Source organism: Nerophis lumbriciformis, linkage group LG28 (assembly GCF_033978685.3).
Source record: "Nerophis lumbriciformis linkage group LG28, RoL_Nlum_v2.1, whole genome shotgun sequence".
Lineage (NCBI taxonomy): Eukaryota > Metazoa > Chordata > Actinopteri > Syngnathiformes > Syngnathidae > Nerophis > Nerophis lumbriciformis.
This window is the reverse complement of record NC_084575.2, coordinates 15,365,932-15,385,701: the sequence shown is the minus strand read 5'-3', so window position 1 is coordinate 15,385,701 and position 19,770 is coordinate 15,365,932. Positions and strand designations below refer to the sequence as shown.

At 38.5% G+C, this 19,770-nt stretch overlaps 1 protein-coding gene across 4 annotated transcripts in view; it reads right to left on the bottom strand.

Annotated features, from left to right (window-relative positions):
• Nucleotides 1-19,770, bottom strand: part of LOC133570889 (RNA-binding motif, single-stranded-interacting protein 2-like) — a 110,157-nt gene that overhangs the window by 9,248 nt on the left and 81,139 nt on the right. For 2 of the 4 annotated variants that reach the window (XM_061923683.1, XM_061923681.2), the window contains exons 3-13: nucleotides 17,691-17,749; nucleotides 16,080-16,171; nucleotides 5,844-6,001; nucleotides 5,671-5,750; nucleotides 5,447-5,556; nucleotides 5,293-5,336; nucleotides 4,115-4,208; nucleotides 3,958-4,050; nucleotides 3,746-3,856; nucleotides 3,572-3,652; nucleotides 1,118-1,200 (exon numbers count right to left, since the gene is read on the bottom strand). In XM_061923683.1, coding sequence (XP_061779667.1) covers nucleotides 1,120-1,200; nucleotides 3,572-3,652; nucleotides 3,746-3,856; nucleotides 3,958-4,050; nucleotides 4,115-4,208; nucleotides 5,293-5,336; nucleotides 5,447-5,556; nucleotides 5,671-5,750; nucleotides 5,844-6,001; nucleotides 16,080-16,171; nucleotides 17,691-17,749 — 1,003 coding nt within the window. In that variant the 3' untranslated portion in view covers nucleotides 1,118-1,119. Of the gene's footprint in view, nucleotides 1-1,112; nucleotides 1,201-3,571; nucleotides 3,653-3,745; nucleotides 3,857-3,957; nucleotides 4,051-4,114; nucleotides 4,209-5,292; nucleotides 5,337-5,446; nucleotides 5,557-5,670; nucleotides 5,751-5,843; nucleotides 6,002-16,079; nucleotides 16,172-17,690; nucleotides 17,750-19,770 lie in introns of all 4 variants that reach the window. The other 2 variants (XM_061923682.1, XM_061923684.2) reach the window with 2 other exon arrangements.

Below are 19,770 nucleotides of genomic sequence, written 5' to 3'. Positions count from 1 at the left end.
ACTTCCTTGTAGTCTACATAACATATAAAGGTAATTCTTTGGTCAACATTTTGCATGGATTATGTTTTACAGACTGTTTTTAAGTCTCTCCAGGATGCACCGTTTTGTGGTTATATGGCTCCACTTCGACAGCGTCTTCTCCCCGTCAGTCATGTTGTAGTTGTAGTGCTTCCATATGGAGTCTACTGACAGATATAAGTTGGAACTATACGCTACTTTGTATTACAAAAGGCAAACGCAGAGGAAGCATGTGCAAGTACGAGCCAGTCTGCCCCACAACAAGAGGATAGCAAAAAAGAAAAAGCCTATTGACGACAGTGTAAACTAAAATGGCGGACTCACACTGAGCTCTCTGGGTAAAACGTTACCATATATGGATATGTCCGCAGGAGATAGGGCAGAAAATGTTACAAATTGGATATATTCCAAACGGCTCGTTTGTGGGAAGGATGAAAGAAAGCAAGATTGTTTTACAAATATATCTGCAATGCCTCCATGGTTTGATTTAACATTTTTGGGACTTATGGGGATCCAAGTACACATAAGCAAGTACCATCAGGATAGAAAAGTTGGTTTTGCATAATAAGTCCACTTTAAGTTGCAAGCAAAATTAGAATTCAGCATCCCAAAATAACTGGCCTCGCCAGCATTATATGTAATTTTGTCATGCTCTTATGTTTATTGAGAATAAAGTGTTCTATTATATAGCTCAAGAACAGCATAACTTTAAGGTTAACTTAAGGTTTACTGTAGTTGTTTGTAGAACATTCTTTTGTATTATTTTTGACGTTTTATACAGTAATTGTTATCTCAAAGTTGGGTTTTTCTTTCTACAAGGCATGTTACCGTACATGTTAAAATGTTGCTGTTATTGAGAGGCAAGCACCAATTAAATCAATTTCAATGGGAGACGCTGATTTGAGACACAAGTGTTTTGAGTCAAGAACACGTCACAGAACCAACTGAACTCATAAATTGAGGTATGACTGTATGTGCCTTGTGCGTTACCATATATACTTATTTTTGCTGCACCGTTTCTAACTTTTTTGGGCCACTTTGGAGCAGCAGATCAAGTCGTTATCATGTTTCCATCATCTATCATGTTGACATACCTTACCTTCACTTGGTGTGTTGGTACGAGTAGTTGGTGTGTTCTGCGGGGGTTTCCATGGCAACCTGTTGCTGTTGACCACCGTTCTCCTGACAAAAGGACATAATAAGGAAATAATTCTCTACTTGTAATGTCACAATATTTATTCACAGTCATCTGAATCTGTGGGACAGAGTGTCTTCTCATTCATAAATGCTCATTGACTGTGTTGCACATCCTGCAGGCTGCCACCAGTAAGCAAACCATGAATTAGATCAGAGACAACACCCCCCGGGAACGTACTGCTGCCTGCAAAATGCTTTGCCAGGATACTTTGAACTCCTTTATAAAATGTTCTATTACAATCTTTTAAGAAATACACATATCTTAATAAATGTGTTGAAAGTTGTTAAGGGGGTAGAAACTCAGTCACAATACAGAAATCTAATGTGCTACATGACTACAATTTACATTTTAGTTCCCCATGAAACCAGTTTTCGTTTTTTTATAGCTGATATTAAGTTGTTGTTCTTTACTTTACAAACTAGTTGGGACTGAATGAAGAGCGCCTCTGCTGGTTACAATTGGGTTTGCGCGATATAAATGATATAAATTTGGGCAACGACAGAGCTTTTAATCCGATCGTTACATCATGACAATGCATGTTGATATCACATTCTAGCTGTGTCCCGCAAATTTTACAGCGACAAGAGAACAAACGTGTCCTCAACGCAATGTAGCCTCGTCACTAGGAGGCTGTACACTATACACCGTAGGAGGATATGCTAACTGCTAAGCTAGAGCCCTTAAGTCTAAATAGAGGTGGGCGGAACGATACAAAGTAACGATACCAGGTACAATACCAGCGGTATATGCTCGATACTGCAGTGATTAGATCCATCCATCCATTTTCTACCGCTTATTCCCTTCGGGGTCGCGGGGGGCGCTGGAGCCTATCTCAGCTACAATCGATATTTTCTATTATCACAAAATATTTTGTCACTTTTGTTATTGCTTACAATCTCAGAAAATAAGTCCCTGGACACAGGAGGGCTTTAATGGTAAAAACCAAATAATTAAAATCAGAGCCAATAGTAGGAAATAATTGTAATATTTAATTGATATTCTTACACCGACATCCTGTGTTTTTGTCTGATTATAATTGTGATTAAAAATGTACAGGTAATCATTTAAGGATCTTGACAATTTGAAGTATCAGCATCAGCATAGGTATAATAAAAATAATGCCCCAGTAACTACTTGGTATTGGATCGATACCCAAATTTGTAGTATCACCCCAAACTCATGTAAAGTATCCAAACAACAGAAGCATAAGGGCTAATTACATTTTAACAGAAGTGTAGATACCATGGTACAACAGAAAGTAACCAGAATAATAGTTTTGACAAAATAATACAACCGGAAATGACACAATATGTTACCCCATATGTCAGCAACCAAAATTAGCAGTCTTTGTAACCCATTATAAAATTATTGTATTATCATTTATATGTATATATATTAGGGGTGTAACGGTACACAAACATTTCGGTTCGGTACGTACCTCGGTTTGGAGGTCACGGTTCGGTTCATTTTCGGTACAGTAAGAAAACAACAAAATATAAATTTTGGGGTTATTTATTTACCAAATTTGCAAAATCTTTCACCAAAAATATTTTTTTTAGTGGAATATTTGATGTGAAGTAATCGGAAAATTGGATAGGTCAATAATTAATAACAACATTGATTTTGATTCAATATTATGTTTTGAGCAATGACAGTTTGAAAGAAAAAAAAAAACAGCTTTGTTTTATTAGTCATCATTGCAACTTTTCCTAAATTACATTTAACCTTTAAGCTTTTCTATTTCACTTTTGTTATGTTTTTGTTTATTTTAATAGTATTTTTAGAATGTGCCGTGGGCCTTTAAAACATTAGCTGCGGGCCGCAAATGGCCTCAGGGGCACACTTTTGACACCCTTGCTATAGATAATAAAAAATAAAATCTGATAAATCTATGGATAAAAAGCAGAGCCTGGCGACGCATGCGCGTTTATCATAACTCTCTTGCTCTCTCTGTCTCTGCCCCTCAACGTGTGTTACGCTACTTAATATGTCCGTGTGAAAACTCGTTCGGTACACCTCCGAACCGAACGGGACCCCCGTACCGAAACGGTTCAATACAAATACACGTACCGTTACACCCCTAATATATATACCAAATAATATATTGTGATATACTGTATATACATACAGTATATATATTAATATTAATATATATATATATATCGTTATTGCAGGAGGCTGCAATTTTTATCGTGATATAGATTTTAGGCCGTATCGCCCACCTCTAGTTGCAAATAAGTAGCGTACCTCAATTTGCCTCAATTTATTGTAAAACATCAAATTGATAACGATAACTATGCCAATTCTTAACTATCTGATGTACATGAATGTAGATGAGAATGACAAATTGCACACCTCTACTTGGACACTGGAGGGAGGCACTGGGGTGTATTGGGGGATGTATGTCCCCTGCATAGTTGTGTTGGCCGGAATATACTGTGGGAAAGAGGAGAGGAGTACACAACTTTGTGTTACTACTTATCAGTACAATGTGCAGCGTCATAAAAGCCATCTTAAGCGTGCACTGACTGTGCCCGTGCTGCCCAGGGACAGGTGGCTTAGCTGCTGGGCGAGAGGTCCCATCATGGACGTGGGCTGGATGGACATGGCGTGATCCATTGTTGGAGTAAGAACTGTACCCTGCGGATACATTAAAACAGAACCTGATCCCTGGTGACGCTTAACAGAACCCACACAAGCCCACATGAATGAACATTGGCAGGTAAAGGACAGCTACTCACAGCTGGCTGCATGAGGTATGACTGATGGTGCATCCAGGACGGGCTGTGTACCTTTACGTCACACAGTGTATTACACATTAGTGCAATATATCTCTGAGTAGTATAGTGTGCATTTTAGTTATCAGAATCATTTTGTCCATTTAGTAAAATACATTACCTGGTAGGACGAGACAGGAGAATGCATGTAAGGGGACAAAGACGTCTGGGCGATCATTCTGTTTGGAGCCAGACTGTACGGCGAGGAGTAGAAGCTGCCAAATATACAGAAGCCAACAAATCAACACCATTTATGTAAGTCAGGGGACTTCAAAGTGAGCTTGTTTCTTGGCACACTCCACAAATATAAGGACGAAAATACAGCAAAAAGAGAAAAAAAAAGCCAAGAAAAAGTTTAAACGTTGATACTATTAACACGTGTCATATGGCGGTATTCTCTATGAGGCGCCACACATATGAGGGGGAAAAATTGCTTCATATTTAATATTCATATTTATTAACTACACAAAGTATATTAAAAAAAACGTAAAAAATTTAAAAACAGCAAAAGGTAAAAAAAAATTAAAAAAAGGTCATACTAATACTACTTCACCAATAGTATAAAACTGAGATGCAAGCATTTTATATAACTTCTTAGCATATGTTGGATTAGCCTTTTTAGATCTTATCCAGAAGCCTCGGTGTCCTTTATTCACATATTACGTACAGTAATAAGTCTTATGCATCTGTACCAAACACATTTTAAATGTATATTTATTTCAATATTACAGAATATCACAACTGTTTTACAGATATAACAATGTATATATTACTGATGATCGGGGTACCATATTTAATTCGTAATTTTCTTCAATGTATTTATTATCTATTACATATACATCAACACAGCCAAAAAGGTCCTGGTCTGAGATCTGACAATCAATATATTTATTATTTAAAATGTGTTTTTGACGGATTAACAATATGTATTATTTACTATAATTTGCACATACTTTATTATTGAATATTGCTCAAATTCTGGTATCGTGATAACCCTATTACTATTGTAAACTCAATCCAAATATTTTTTTAAAAACCTATTTTCCTTTATTTTATTTAAAATATATGCAATATTTATTGTTTCATTTTCATTGCTTTTATTTTAATTTTATGTATGTAGCTTCACCTATTTCTTTAAGTATCCTTTAATATTGTCAATGTATTAAGAACTAAAACCAGGCAAAAACTAACCCGACCTCATCATAACAGGACTATCCAGGAGAGGGCAGCCTTCAACCAGAGTTACTACTACTACTTTCTATTCCCTGTGCTGGGACTGTTTTCATGCATACCACTCACCCATTTTGTAAGGCTGTGGGGTCATAGGCAAGCGTCATTCCTCCCTGAAAAAACAATACAGGATTCATAACCAGTGAGGTCATGCAAACAGCGCCGCATTCAGCTCACAAACGCACAAGCTTTCTAGTTAAGGCGGGGGAAGGGAGTTACTTACAGTCTCTCCGTCTCTCGCCCAGGGCCTTCCGTTGGGGAGGTACTTCCCCTGGTTCTGCCTCTTTTTCTGACCTCCGTCTGCAAACTTACATAATAAGGGCTCTGTGGGCACTGGGAAAGCAGAAGATCAAATAGGAAAAGAGAATTTAGCGATCACTGTGATCCAAAGTACATGTGAATGACAATACCGAGGTCCTGTAATACAAAAACAAACATTCCACACACCTGGCACTCCCGGTGGAGTCTTGATGAATTTGCCATTGAAATGCTGAATTATGGCCTCGCACTTCTCTGTAGACTCCATCCTGGAATGAATAAAACTTTGGCTTATGCTCTGCTTCAACCGAAACACATTGGTTAAGAGCAAATTTCGGCTTTAGAGTTTTTTTCCCTCCTACCTGGCAAATCCCACGCCGCGGCTGGTCCCGTTGGCATCTCGCAGAATGCGCGTAGAAATGACCTGGCCGAAGGACTTTAGCATGCTTTCCAGTTCCTGCTCGTCCATGGACACTGGCAGGTTGGAGATGTACAGGTTGGTGGGGTCCTGTTCTTGTTGCTATGCAGAAATGGGGGTTTAAAAGAATCACATTGAGTTCACATGCTTCAGAAGTGTCCTTAAAAATTCACCCTAAAACTCCATTCCAAACGTTGACTGTCAACAAAAGTGATGTGCGTTCATTTGTTTAATCATATGTTAGTAGGCTACTTCCTGGTTTATGGATAATAACACAAACATGACAATACCACCAAAATATGAATTTCTTATATAAAAGTGAAAAAATGTGGAGAACTGTTGTTGGGTTTGTACTGTTTTCTGTTGAGTAAGCAGGCTACTCTCTGGTTTGTGAAGAATAACGTTAATATGCAGAGGTGGGTAGAGTAGCCAGAAATTGTACTCAAGTAAGAGTACTGTTACTTTAGAGATTTATTACTCAAGTAAAAGTAATGAGTAGTCACCCAAATATTTACTTGAGTAAAAGTAAAAAGTATGTTGTGAAAAAACTACTCAAGTACTGAGTAACTGATGAGTAACATACACACACATATCATATATATATATATATATATATATATATATACACATATATATATATATATACATATATACACATACATTGATATATACAGTATATCATTTATATTTATTTATTTTGCCGTTTTTGTTTACATGTTAAAGGTGTTTTAATGAATATACATGCATGTTTAACACATATAGATTCCTTTCTTTCATGTTGACAAGAATATAAGTTGGTGTATTACCTGATTCTGATGACTTGCATTGATTGTAATCAGACAGCAGTGCTTAACGTCCACGTTTTCAAATGCAGTAGAAAAAAAGTTCCTCCTTTCTGTCTAATACCACATGAAAGTGGTTGGTTTTTGGTATCTTATTTGTCCAGCTTCCATATTCGTTTTCACACACTTTACAAGAAATACATTGGCGGCAAATTCCGTAGCTTGCTAGCTTGTTTGCGCTGGCTTTCGGAGACTCTTATTTTGAAAGCGCAGGCGCGATGGAGCAGCACTTTTATTGTGAAGACAGGAACTGTGCAGTCAGTCTTTAGGCTTGTGACGGGATGTACGTTTGAAATAAAAAAGTGCCTTTTTTCCTTCACACTTTTGATTGATTGATTGAAACTTGTATTAGTAGATTGCACAGTACAGTACATATTCTGTACAATTGACCACTAAATGGTAACACCCCAATAAGTTTTTCAACTTGTTTAAGTCAGGTCATGTGACTGCCTGGCTCTGTTTGATTGGTCCAACGTCACCAGTGACTGCATCTGATTGGTGGAACGGAGTCAAACGTCACTAGTGACTGCATTTTATTGGTGGAACGGAGTGAAACGTCACCAGTAACGCAGGCACTTTGAAGGTCTGTCTGACAGACCAAAACAAACAAAGCGTGCATTAACAGATCGATAAAAATTAGTAGCGAGCTGAATGTAGATAAAAGTAGCGGAGTAAAAGTAGCGTTTCTTCTCTATAAATATACTCAAGTAAAAGTAAAAGTATGTTGCATTAAAACTACTCTTAAAAGTACAATTTATCCCAAAAGTTACTCAAGTAGATGTAACGGAGTAAATGTAGCGTGTTACTACCCACCTCTGTTAATATGCGAGATTATATGACAAACTAACAGGAGTCTAAATATCGCATTCGAGAACGGAAGTGACTCAAACCACAAATGAAAATAAATACCTATTTCAACAATTTCATCCAGATTTTCCCAAATGTAATGAGCCATTATTTCACCAGGTTTTGAGAAAATTGGTTCAGTAGTTTTGTTAGTTAGCTAACAGTGAGGCAATGTTTTGATCACTGTTAGCTAGCTAGATAACACAGTGATCCAAACTTGCTCTTCTGTATGTCTGATGTAGTTAATGACATTGATTGCAACTGCTTTGCTAACAAGGCATCCAATCAGACAGTAATGTCAATAACGATACAAACCAGTGCTATTTCAAACCGTGGTCACAATTCTGGGACAGAATCTAGCAGCCCTAAAATTAGCAAATTTGTCAAATTACTGAAGTCACTAGTAACTCTTGTTAGTGTTAAAAGACGACATTACACGTGTTACATTTATTAGACAGTACTTTAATAGTCTGGTAACAAATGAATTTGGCTTGTTTAGATCAATTAACGCCAAGTTTGTATTTGTGATATCTAAATGCCAAAATATCTTCAGTATGTCACATTTTAGCAAGTATTATTTTGACAGAACATTTTTCCAGGGGGACAATATTAAAGGAGGGAATCTTTGGGGACCTCATGATTCGATTATGATTACGGCGCTACGACTCAATTACACTTAGACATACTTTTTAATGATCCACAAGGGAAATTGTTATTATAAATTCTTAATTATAAATCGGTTATTAATGCATCTATAATATTATACAGTATATTGTTATTATATTGCATATAGTTGATATATTGTTTATTATTATATATTCTTAATAAATTACATCTAATGAATAATAATAATCATTTGTCGACAAGATTCCTCCTTTGTCTACTGATGTTTGAGTAATGTGTCATTTCCGGTTTTTTTTATGTAGTGCGCGCAGCATGAATATGAAAGACTAAAATACGTGAGACCTGCAGTAACGTGGTAATTTAAAATATAAATAAAATACCCTAAAGGCAAGCAGGCATCCTTGATTTAATTGTTGTGCTTTTAAAACCACAGAATGTTCAGACACTCTGGCCTCAGTCGCCATAAACCTGCGGCTCAAAGACGTGTTTCGTCTAATGTATGGTATGTATTGTTATTATTGTCTTTACTGACTTATTAAACTACTTGCCAATGTTCTCTTTTTGTCTGGTTACTCTCTGCTGTAACGTAGTTCCTATAAGCCTTCTACTGAAGTGTACAACGCATGCATTCTTGATTCACTACTTCACATTCAAGATAGCTTTAGCGCCGCGGCTAGCATAGCTTGTCCACTCTCCTCCGTGTGTGTCTGCACTAACTCAGTGAACACATCCTGTTAAAATAATGTTAGCTAATAGTTCTCCCATGGTTAGACCTAGAACTAACGTTTAGAGCAGTGTTTTTCAACCTTTTTTGAGCCAAGGCACATTTTTTCCGTTGAAAAAATCCGGAGGCACACCACCAGCAGAAATCATTAAAAAACAAAACTCAGTTGACAGTAAAAAGTCGTTGTCACAATTGTTGGATATGACTTTAAACCATAACCAACCATGCATCACTGTAGCTCTTGTCTCAAAGTAGGTGTACTGTCACGACCTGTCACATCGCACCGTGACTTATTTGGAGTTTTTTTTGTGTTTTCCTGTGTGTAGTGTTTTAGTTCTTGTCTTGCGCTCTTATTTTGGTGGCTTTTTCTCTTTTTTTGGTATTTTCCTGCAGCAGTTTCATGTCTTACTTTGAGCGATATGTCCCACATCTACTTTGTTTTAGCAATCAGGAATATTTCAGTTGTTTTTATCATTCTTTGTGGGGACATTGTTGATTGTCATGTCATGTTCGGATGTACATTGTGGACACCGTCTTTGCTCCACAGTAAGTCTTTGCTGTCGTCCAGCATTCTGATTTTGTTTACTTAGTAGCCAGTTCAGTTTTTGGCAAGATAAATCTAGAACAATAGCAACCTTCCTCTGGAACACTATCAGTCGGGGCACGAACAGTCTTTAGCTTCGGATTTAAAACTTCTTTCATCAATCCACAGAGCCTTTTGAATGAAGACATTCAAACGTTTTGTTTCCAGAATTTTGGTCCAAAAATGTATTTGAAAAAAACTCTTCTGCCGCCTTTCTTGCATCCGACCCAATACATTCTTGGTAGTAGCGTCATGACTGTAGTGCAATCCAAGATAATTTCTTGATGATGTCTGCTAATTAACATCAGCATAGCCATTAAAGACGTAATATTTGTAATCTGTCCCAATATTACAGCGGATATCAGTGAAAACAAGTTGCAAGGATCCGCAAATTCGAGTGTGACGTCATAGGTCAACCGGTAAAGTATTTCAGTTATCCGCGCTAAAATTAAATAAGCGCTCCCCAGTGAACGGGAGGCACATAGCGTATGACCAACAGTCGTGTTTGAGAGTGTACATGGACTTCACACGTCGGTGGGAAAATACAGAAAAACAAACTATTTGAGAAATCAGACTAATTTGGTGCATGGAAACGTAGTGACTAATCACGGCACCCACACACCACCGCTCTTGTGTGCGTATATTGCGGCAGCCATGTAGAAACTATGTCCGCATTTTTTAATTTCCTGGCACTCCACGCTGTCCGGTTTTTCTCAATTTTAATAGTTACACTCATTAAAAGATTAATCGAAGCAACAGATAATAAATCAAAGTTTTTTCTAAACAAATAATCAATTAGTCAATTACTCGGTGCAGCCCTACTGGCAACTAAATTGATTAGCGAGATAATTGTGTCTTGCCAACAGTCAAGCATAGTGTTGGGTTGCATGAGTGCCGTCGGGGAGATGCGGTTCATTGAAAGAAACATGAATTCTATAGTATTGTTACTCCAGATGATATAACAAAAATGCTTACTGGAAAGTGAATGGCGTTGTGAGACATTATTTGTAGCACCCTTATTTCCATCAGGGTGCTTACTGTCAAGTCATATTAAAACTTTGCCCTATCAAGCTTATTTAGCAATAAAACCCAAAATGCAACAACATTTATCAGCATTCTGTGTTTGATAAAAAACCGAGAATAATTTGTCACTCATGTTAGTGCTGCCTCACTGTCTTGACTTAGGCCGTCTGTCACTTTGAAAACTCCACACTCATTAATGTACTCACACATGCAAATAAGAATCTGTCAAGTTGCACACTGCGGAAAAACCTTATCTAATTATGAAATCTTGACAGCTTCGTGCGCATTAAAGCGCGGCGATTATCCGCAGCCGCGCAAGTTTTGAGACTTAATTTTTGTTGTGCTCGTCTTGAAAAGTGAAACCGTGTGAGACGGCAGAGGCAGACAGGAAGTCAGGCATGAAGTTAAAGAGTTCACGGAGCAGCAACAGAAGCCTGGCAAGCGGGAGCAAAGAGGCTGGGCTAAAAAGGAGGAAGGGAAAACATGCAGAGAGGAAGGAGGAGGGAGGGATGAATGAGGTGGCTTCCAATGATATCTTGCACTGGAGGAGGAAATGACAGGAGGGGAAGCAGTGGGAGTCTTGACTAATGTCAAAGCAGGATAACAGAAAGGAGGATAAATGAGTCTGCTGATTAACCAGCTCTTCTCCATCATCCAAATATATTATTTATCTTGTCATTCCCATCCGCCTAATGACTACGCCTATTATGTAAAGCTGTGAATCACACAAAACATCATGTTTCTAATCACCATGTCAGATTAATACATTTACAAAACTAAGTCACTCTTGTCCAGGCACCAAAACCCAAGAGAGCACAGCAGCTACTCAGATGTTTTTTAAATTTGATTTAACGTTTGTACTTTCTCATTAATTAGATCCTAGGCCAACAATTGGTTTCTCAATGCTACATGCTAGTGGCTAACGGTTACTGGTAAAAGCCACCTGGTCAAATGGATAACTTCCTGCATGTGTATTTAAATGATATCTGCTTCGGCTCTAGTGGTTATGCTGATTCGGCGTACGACAGTGCATGACAATATGTAGGCCTCTTAGTAGCTCCTTCAGCAACAGACTCTTACATCCACTGTGCAGGAAGGTGCACGACAGTACTGCCATACCATACTTTATAACACACAATCGTAAATACAGTGGTACAGTGGTACCTCGGGTTAGGAGTACCACAGCTTACGGATTTTCCCGATACAAGCGATTTCTCGTCTAATTGTATTCTGTCACGTTACTTCTTCCCGGAAGAGAAAACCAGTGGAGGTCAACAAAGCCAACATGGCTGTTGTACAGCAAACAGCACGCAAACTCAAAAAGAGGCTTAACGCTTCCTAAAAAAAAGCAGATAACGTATGAGCAAAACAATCCAATTATGCAATGGAAAAGATCCCTATACTTTGTCAAAAAAAGATTTGTCGAGTGATATCAAGGATTATACGTCGGTCGCATTCCCAGACATGTCAAACTATCGTGTGCTCCCGACGCCATTCTACACAACAAAACAAATGAAAACGTATAAAAGCACGGAGGCCTAAAACTTCTTTGTGTGTGGCGGGGTCAAGGGAATTGAGATCAAGACTCTCCCGTATAAATATGGATCGTTTTTGCTCAGGTAAGGTTGCATTTCATGATTTAACTTTGCGTCAACAGCCATGTTTGTTGTTGCTATTGCACGCGCCGTTCACAAGTATGTGTGATTTTTTTATTTAAACTTGCCGAGTTGGTGCTTTACGGAACACTCGTAGCAAAAATGTGTCCTAAGAAATACAAATAATATCAAGATAACATTTAAATGGGAAACACTCAACATTAAAAGTATATCAAACAAACCTTTAACGGAGTGGTCACTGCAAACTTTTTGCATTCTTAGACTCTGCTCCCTTGGACTGGAGTATGAGCTGCTTTTTCTTGTTGTTGTTTCGTAAAATCTTGCACTCTTCCGCCTTTTTTGATTACATCCCGAGAAACCCTGAAGAAACGTTTATCCTTTTTCTGATTTGAACGATTCGTACATCCCAAAACAACACAAGCATATGGCAGTTTTTCTTTGAAAATGGCTAAATGGCGCCTAGTAGCCATTGAGAACAGAGCTAGCTTGACCACCACGCATATTTAATCTGCGGGACGTGAGCCGGACGCGACATCAGTAAAATCCAAGCAATTGTTATGCTTCAATTAGGCATTAAACGAAATAACGGAAGAAATTACCAACGCAATAGATCAGTGGTTCTCGCACTTTTTTCACTAAGCACCACCTCAGAAAAAACTTGGCTCTCCAAATACCACCATGATGACCAAAAAAAAGAATATTTAATATGTTTTGCCACTGTAACATTACACACAGTTTGAACAGTAACACTGTGTTTGAGTATAGGAATATAAACCACTGTACTTTAATTTAGTGATTATTTGGCGTACCACTAGATGGCGCCTGTGTACCACAGTTTGAGAATCGCTGCAATAAATGGTAAACAGTGTGCAGGAGCAGAAGTGTTTATGGATCTAAAAAAATCATTTGACACAATTAATTTTAATATCGTAATTAACAAATTAGTACGGTATTGCTTCAGAGGGTTAGTCCTGATATGGGTGAGAAGTAGGGCTGCAACAACTAATCGATTGAATTGATTATAAAAATAGTTGGCGATTAATTTAGTCATTGATTCGTTGAATCTATGCTATGCGCATGTGCAGAGGCTACTTTTTTATTTATTTATTTTAATTTTTTCTAAACCTTTATTTATAAACTGCAACATTTACAAACAGCTGAGAAACAATAATCAAAATAAGTATGGTGCCAGTATGCTGGGGTTTTTTTTCAATAAAATACTGGAAAGGATAGAAATGTAGTTTGTCTCTTTTATCCGATTATTAATCGATTAATCGAAGTTATAATCAACAGATTAATCGATTATCAAATTAGTTGTTGGTTGCAGCCTTAGTGAGAAGCTATTTAACTAACAGGAAGCAATACGTGAAGCTAGGCGAACATTTGCTAAATATATCTTGTGGCGTACTCCAGGGATCAATACTGTGACCAAATTTGTTCAATCTCTATATAAATGACATTTGTAAAGTTACAAAGTTACTCAGGCTGCGTTTTGTTCAGGAGAAAACACCAAGGGGCTACCGGTTATAGAAATAGTAACAGAAGAAATGAACAAATTGAAAAAATGGTTTGACAAAAACGGACCATCTTTGAATCTCAAAAAAAATGCTATTTGGTAACAGTGAAAGAGAAAGTCAAACACAAATACAACAAGACGGAGTAGATGTTGACATAGTGAAAGAAACCACATTTGTTGGTGTTATGATAGACAATAAAATTAACTGGAAATCTTATATAAAGTATACAATATAAAGTAAGAAGAAAATATTGCGCGCACCCACACTGGAGGAAAATGATGTAAACCTTTGTAAGTCCAAAAATTATTTATTAGCGCCCACTTTCATGTTTCTGGCCGACGTCAAAAGTTTGTTTCAGTTTCGGTTTTGTCGACAACCTATTATGTGGACACAGCCAGTCAGAGGTGTGTTGACTCAATATAACAGCTACAAGGTTTACATGGATGATCTTGCTATCAAAGTCAAGCAGACATTTGGTGGCATTCAAATGTTATTTACATTTCTATGCTGCTGGGTGAGTGTAATGTTTTAGCAGTTTTACCGGTTTAGGAACAATACTCGTGGCAATGCATGGGCTAAGTGTTAGCTTTCAAACGGTGACAAAAAAAACAAAACGTGTTATCAGTTATTGTGACCTATAATGCTGATAAGGGAAGCGTCTGATCTCTGCCGAGAGACACCTGGCAGAGAACAGGCATATTTTCTCCCGGTGATTCTCTTCACATTGCGGGCGCGGCTATAAGCAGATTACCTAACGCGCGGTGGCAGACTGCTGGAGGTCATTGGCAAAGTTTCATTTTTTTGAAGGCTGTGTGAGGAGCATAACAAACAAAGATCACTTCTATTTTCATATTATATTTACTCATGGGCTGAGCGAATGTCAGGCGCACAAATATTGAACCTGATGCAGACAATGCGGTTGGCGCCGTTCCAATTTTCGTGTGAATGCGGGTTTGTGTAGGAGTGACAGGTGAGTGCGAGTGTCTGCTAGGGTGTGTCGCTTTGTGGTTGGCTTATTTGTGTGTGTGTGTGCGTGTGTGTGTGTGTGTGTCGAGTCACTTGTGGCCTGAGTTAGAGCAGGGAGGAGCAAGGAAGTAAGTAGGCTTTCATTTTTAATTGTGCCATTGTTGCCGTGGGTCTAAGCACGTGTCTCACCCGAGAGGCAACGGAAAGCCATTAGGGGACTGAGTGCAGGACATTTAGTCTAAGGTGTGGTCTATTATCCGACACAACAAGCCACAGTGAAGTTTAAAATGCATCTGTAAGGATTCACAGAGTTTTTAAATATTTTTCTGTTAGAGATCTATTGAAAAATGTCATTATTTTTCCCCCCTTAAAATTCCGTAAACAATACCCAATAATGACAACATTTCTTACAAAAAACCCTAAGGAATCCACATCTAGTCATCTGTTCCTCAGCTAACGCCAGGTGTAAGGCGGGGTACACCCTGGACTGGTCACATATTATAAACAACCATTTACACTCACATTCATAGCAATGGACAATTTAGTGTTTCCAACTAACCGAAACTTAACCCAGTGGTTCTCAATTATTTTCTGTCTTATAGTCAACTTTTGGTAAATCCCGTTGCCTGGATATGATTTGAAAGAATACACACCTGTCTCCAGTATACTCGTATTCATTACAACCTGTTCTTATGACCTGAAGTAACCCCTTCGCTCGGCGCCAGCTGGGTATATTTAGGCTTTCATTGTGGTTATTGACACCACTGACTGAGTGCAGGCAGTCTGGGTGAGTCACAACGTGGTGTCCTGTTGCACTCGTCTGGTATCGAGATGCACAACATAGCGTGCTGAAGGTGCAGTGAAGTCAGGGTTTGGTTGCAGTGATGGATCGGTTACAGTTTTCTGGGGCAGAGCGGAGGGATACCCTGGTGTTACATTGCAGCGGACTCACAGTGAGGGGAGGGACTGCGGGGTGAAGTGCATTAAGTGCGGGTGCCAGCCCCAGGCCTTGGGCCCAGACGATGGACAATGCCAAGCCATTGTATGTGCCCTATTGACAGTGCGTGTAGTGGCACCCTCCTCTGGGCTCGCTCAATGGGGAGCCCGAGAGCCAGGGGGATCAGCTTAATGGGCCGACAAGAGCTGCTTTGACTGCAGACGCCCGCACAAAGAGCTCTGAACAAGCACAACAACAGCAGCAGGTTAGCAACGTACACGAGCAAAGCGGGGAAACGAGAGAGGAGGTTGTGAGGATGCAAATGAAGACAACCAATCCTGCACCTTTGACATGGCAGCAAGGGGCGTGTGCTACCGTAAAATACCACACTGGTGTTAGCGTGTACATTTTGAAGATACAGTCCCAACATTCGTAAAGTATGTTTTAAAGTGGTGGTGGAATTGTTTTGTTTTTTTTAAATAAAAAGCAAATGAAATCTTACTTTGGCCATCTGTGCCTGGACGCCACTCGATTTCAGAGCTGTAACAGCTTTCTGAGCTGCTGACGGACTGTCAAAGTCCACAAAGCCATAGCCTGTCAAAAACACACAAATATATTAACAGATCACTTCCATATTCTTCTTCATACTTCAAGTATGGTTGCAGCTCAATAGCATCAAGACTGCAGCCAGAGATGCAACAAATCTAAACCAAACATGTTTACTTATTCTGGAGATGGGACTCATTAATCACTTACAAATAATTGAACCTAAGAATGTTATAGCTTATGTAGTTAGCATGAGATGAGGTTATGCTGTCCATTAAGCTACTTCAATGTAGGCTAAAAGTCTAAACGGGCTTAACTTAAAAAAACTAAACTTGAAAAAAGGTGGCAGTGTCTCTCAAACGTGAGTACAGGTTTCACATTTCAGCAACCATTTTTGTGAAAGTATGAGGTCTGTCAGAAAAGTTCCAGGACGTTGATCGCATTCTTCGATGTGAGGGACATCGAGTTATTGCCACAGGGCCTGAGGATTAACAGACACATGGACAAAGAAAGTTTGCGGTGTTTGTTTCAATAAGCGCGCAAGAAGAGGCGAGACTTGTGGCAGACCATTTTGTGGCTGCTCACAATGCTTAGAGCATCCAAAAGTTCCTGGCTGAGAGGAACATTGGCGTGACGGAGCAACCTACAGTACTTACACAACTTGGCTCTGAGTGGTTGCTTTCTCCAATACAAAGCTGAAAGTAGTGATGGTCACTACACGATCAGTCCATGCATGCGCAAAGACTATGCGACTTCCTGTGCTCGCAATTTTTGCGACGGAGCTTCTGCAACATCATGTGGTGTGAGATTTCAAGGTTTTAGTGAACAATAACATGAACATGCACAAGGTGTAGATTTAGAATGAAAACCCTAACGTAATTCCAACAAGTAAATTTGTATATATTTTTCAAATTACTGAAACTTACTGAAAATCTAAATCTGTGGCCTAACACAAAAATAAAAATTTTCAATTAACAGTATTGTGAATTGGTGTATTTGATGTAAATAAAGAAGATCTATCACTTTTTTAATGTGTTGAATAATACTTTCCTTACGTATTTGGCTGCTAGTGACAGTTGGTTGTCACCATTGTGACATTGTCCTTTATGGGATACTGTAATCTTGACATATGTTTGTTTTGTATGTAATAATTTATATTATAATGTTATTGAAATAAAAATGAAATAAATAAAACCGTTTGACTGCCATAAAATAAGCCGACAGGAAGATATACCGGTAATAAAAATGGTAGCAGAAATGGTAGCAGAAATGTAAGAGACTTTTATGAGATATTGGATTGGATTATCATATTTTAGCTAGACTCCTAAAAAATAGATAGAGTAAGGTTCCCCAAACAGCAAATTTAGCGCATCAATTACTTTGCATCTGTTTATGTAACTTAAGAGCTGCTGTTTGAAAGTCACTAGGCTATGTTCACATTCTTTCAATTCCTTAAAATGACGATCCTCCCTTGACTTGAAGTGTCTGTAATGTGCAAAATGCTGAAACTTGCCAGAAGCTGAGAAAGTAAAGCATCAAAGTAAATGCACTTTGTCAACTCACTCACCTTTACATTTGTTGGTGGTTTTATCCAAGATGGCTTTGGTTGACACAATCTTGCCATACCTTTGAGGAGAACAAAAAAAACCTCCTGTCAGTGACAGATGAAAAGGAATCTGCTCCTTCCACATGCGTTGCACACTTCTTCACACTACAAGCACATACCATCAGTCTTTACGTCACGGACAATATGTCTATCCCCACCCTTCCTCATGGAGGAGGATTTTTCTGTTTTTTGACAAGTGACAATTTGTTTGATGTATTTGTGTTTGACACACACATTTCACTAAGACTATGTCAACACAAACATGTATATTTTGAAAAATACACACTTTTTACACAAACACTGAAGTTTTTAAAAACCCTATCCGGAGTTTGCCAAACGCTTGGTTTTTACGGACAAAACCAATGCTTGTGGAGGAAAAGCAGGGCAAAAAGCATAGAGAAATATGCCTCTAAAAATATTTGTGTTTGTGCAGTCATGGCCTTAGAGACAGCTTTGCTCGTAGGTATTGTCACCATCAGACTGAACTCTCAAGTGACCTTTTTAAATCAACACAATAGCAATTAGATAGAACAGGTAATTTCTTGGTTCAGGCATTCCCCTGAATGTAATTGATGGTGGCGCACCGCCACGGTAAAACACATGCTGCCACACCTATACACTGAAACATTCATTCAGGTGCCGCTGCAAAGCATAAAAAAAGACACGGCAAAATAGCCAATCGGAGTCGACCTTTTACCGCCCCTCTTCCGGGTACGAGGAAGTACACTGAATCATAGATTTACGTTTGATCGGATGGAATCAATGTTTGCTAAAAACAGAATCTAAATGCGGAATGTTGCGTAAATTGTCGTAATGTGACTGAGATGCCGAGAGGAAAACGGGAAACATATTTACAGTGTACTTGACAAACACTCACATACATGCAGCTGTGCCAGCCAAGGGGCACAGCCCCTGCGGGCCTTTTCTGTGCTGGCCTCCAGGACACACCGCCACCTCAAAGTACCAAACTAACTCTAAAATACAGAGCCAAACATTTCCCAAATGACTTCTACGTGTCAGGGGATTTATGTTTATTTTGCAAATATGATGACTAATTAAAACCCATTTTTATTCACTGGCTTTTAACCCAGCATGAGACTTTAAACTGTTTTTAGCTTTTAACTTTTTTTAAATTTTTAAACTGTTTTTTATCTAACAAATTGTTCTTAGGGTAATTTGCATTTGCTTTTTCAATGTGTATTTTTATTTCTGTTTTAAATGTTATTTTTTAGTCTGTCCTTTGCCTCTATTTCTTTGTGGTGTACAGCCCTTTGTTCTTCAACTGTGCTTGTTTTTAAAGGGCTACTGCAGCCAGTTGTGGACGTGACCACCGATTAAAAATTCATCATTGGTAAGTTGACGATAACTTGATAACTTCTAGTACTCTTGTTGGTCCATGAGTGTTGAAATAACTGATGCATCCTTATTTTACTTGGAAATTACTTTTACATGTAAACTCTATTTTATTGGTACATTCACTATGTTTCCATGCACTAAATTACCGGTAGTCTGATTTCTCAAATAGTTTTTTTTTTTTTGTATTTTAACACCTACATGTGAAGTCCAAGTCTATGCGCTCTCTTTAATGCGACTTTTGGTCATATGCCGTGTGCCTCCCGTATTGTATGTGATGTCCACTGTAATATTGACGCAGATTACAAATATGTACGTAAAAAAATAATCTTGGATTGCGCTACGAACATGACCTTACTACCATGAATGTAACAGAGCAGATGCAGGTCCGAAGCAAAGAAAGAAAGGCAGGAACGTTTTTTCAAATACATTTTCGAACGGAGAATCATGGAAACTTTTGAATGTCTCGGAGCCCATTCATAAGGCTCTGTAGATTGACGGAAAGAGTTTTAAATCCGAAGGAGTTTGTACCCCGGCAGATACTGTTTAGATAAAGGTTGCTATTGTTCTGGACAAACTCGCCAGTTGTGCGGAATACAGAGTTATTGCGAATCAGTTTGGAGTGCACAAATGCAGCTTGAAACATTTTGTGTACTTTTTATTATCTGCCTTTAATATACCTGCTTCA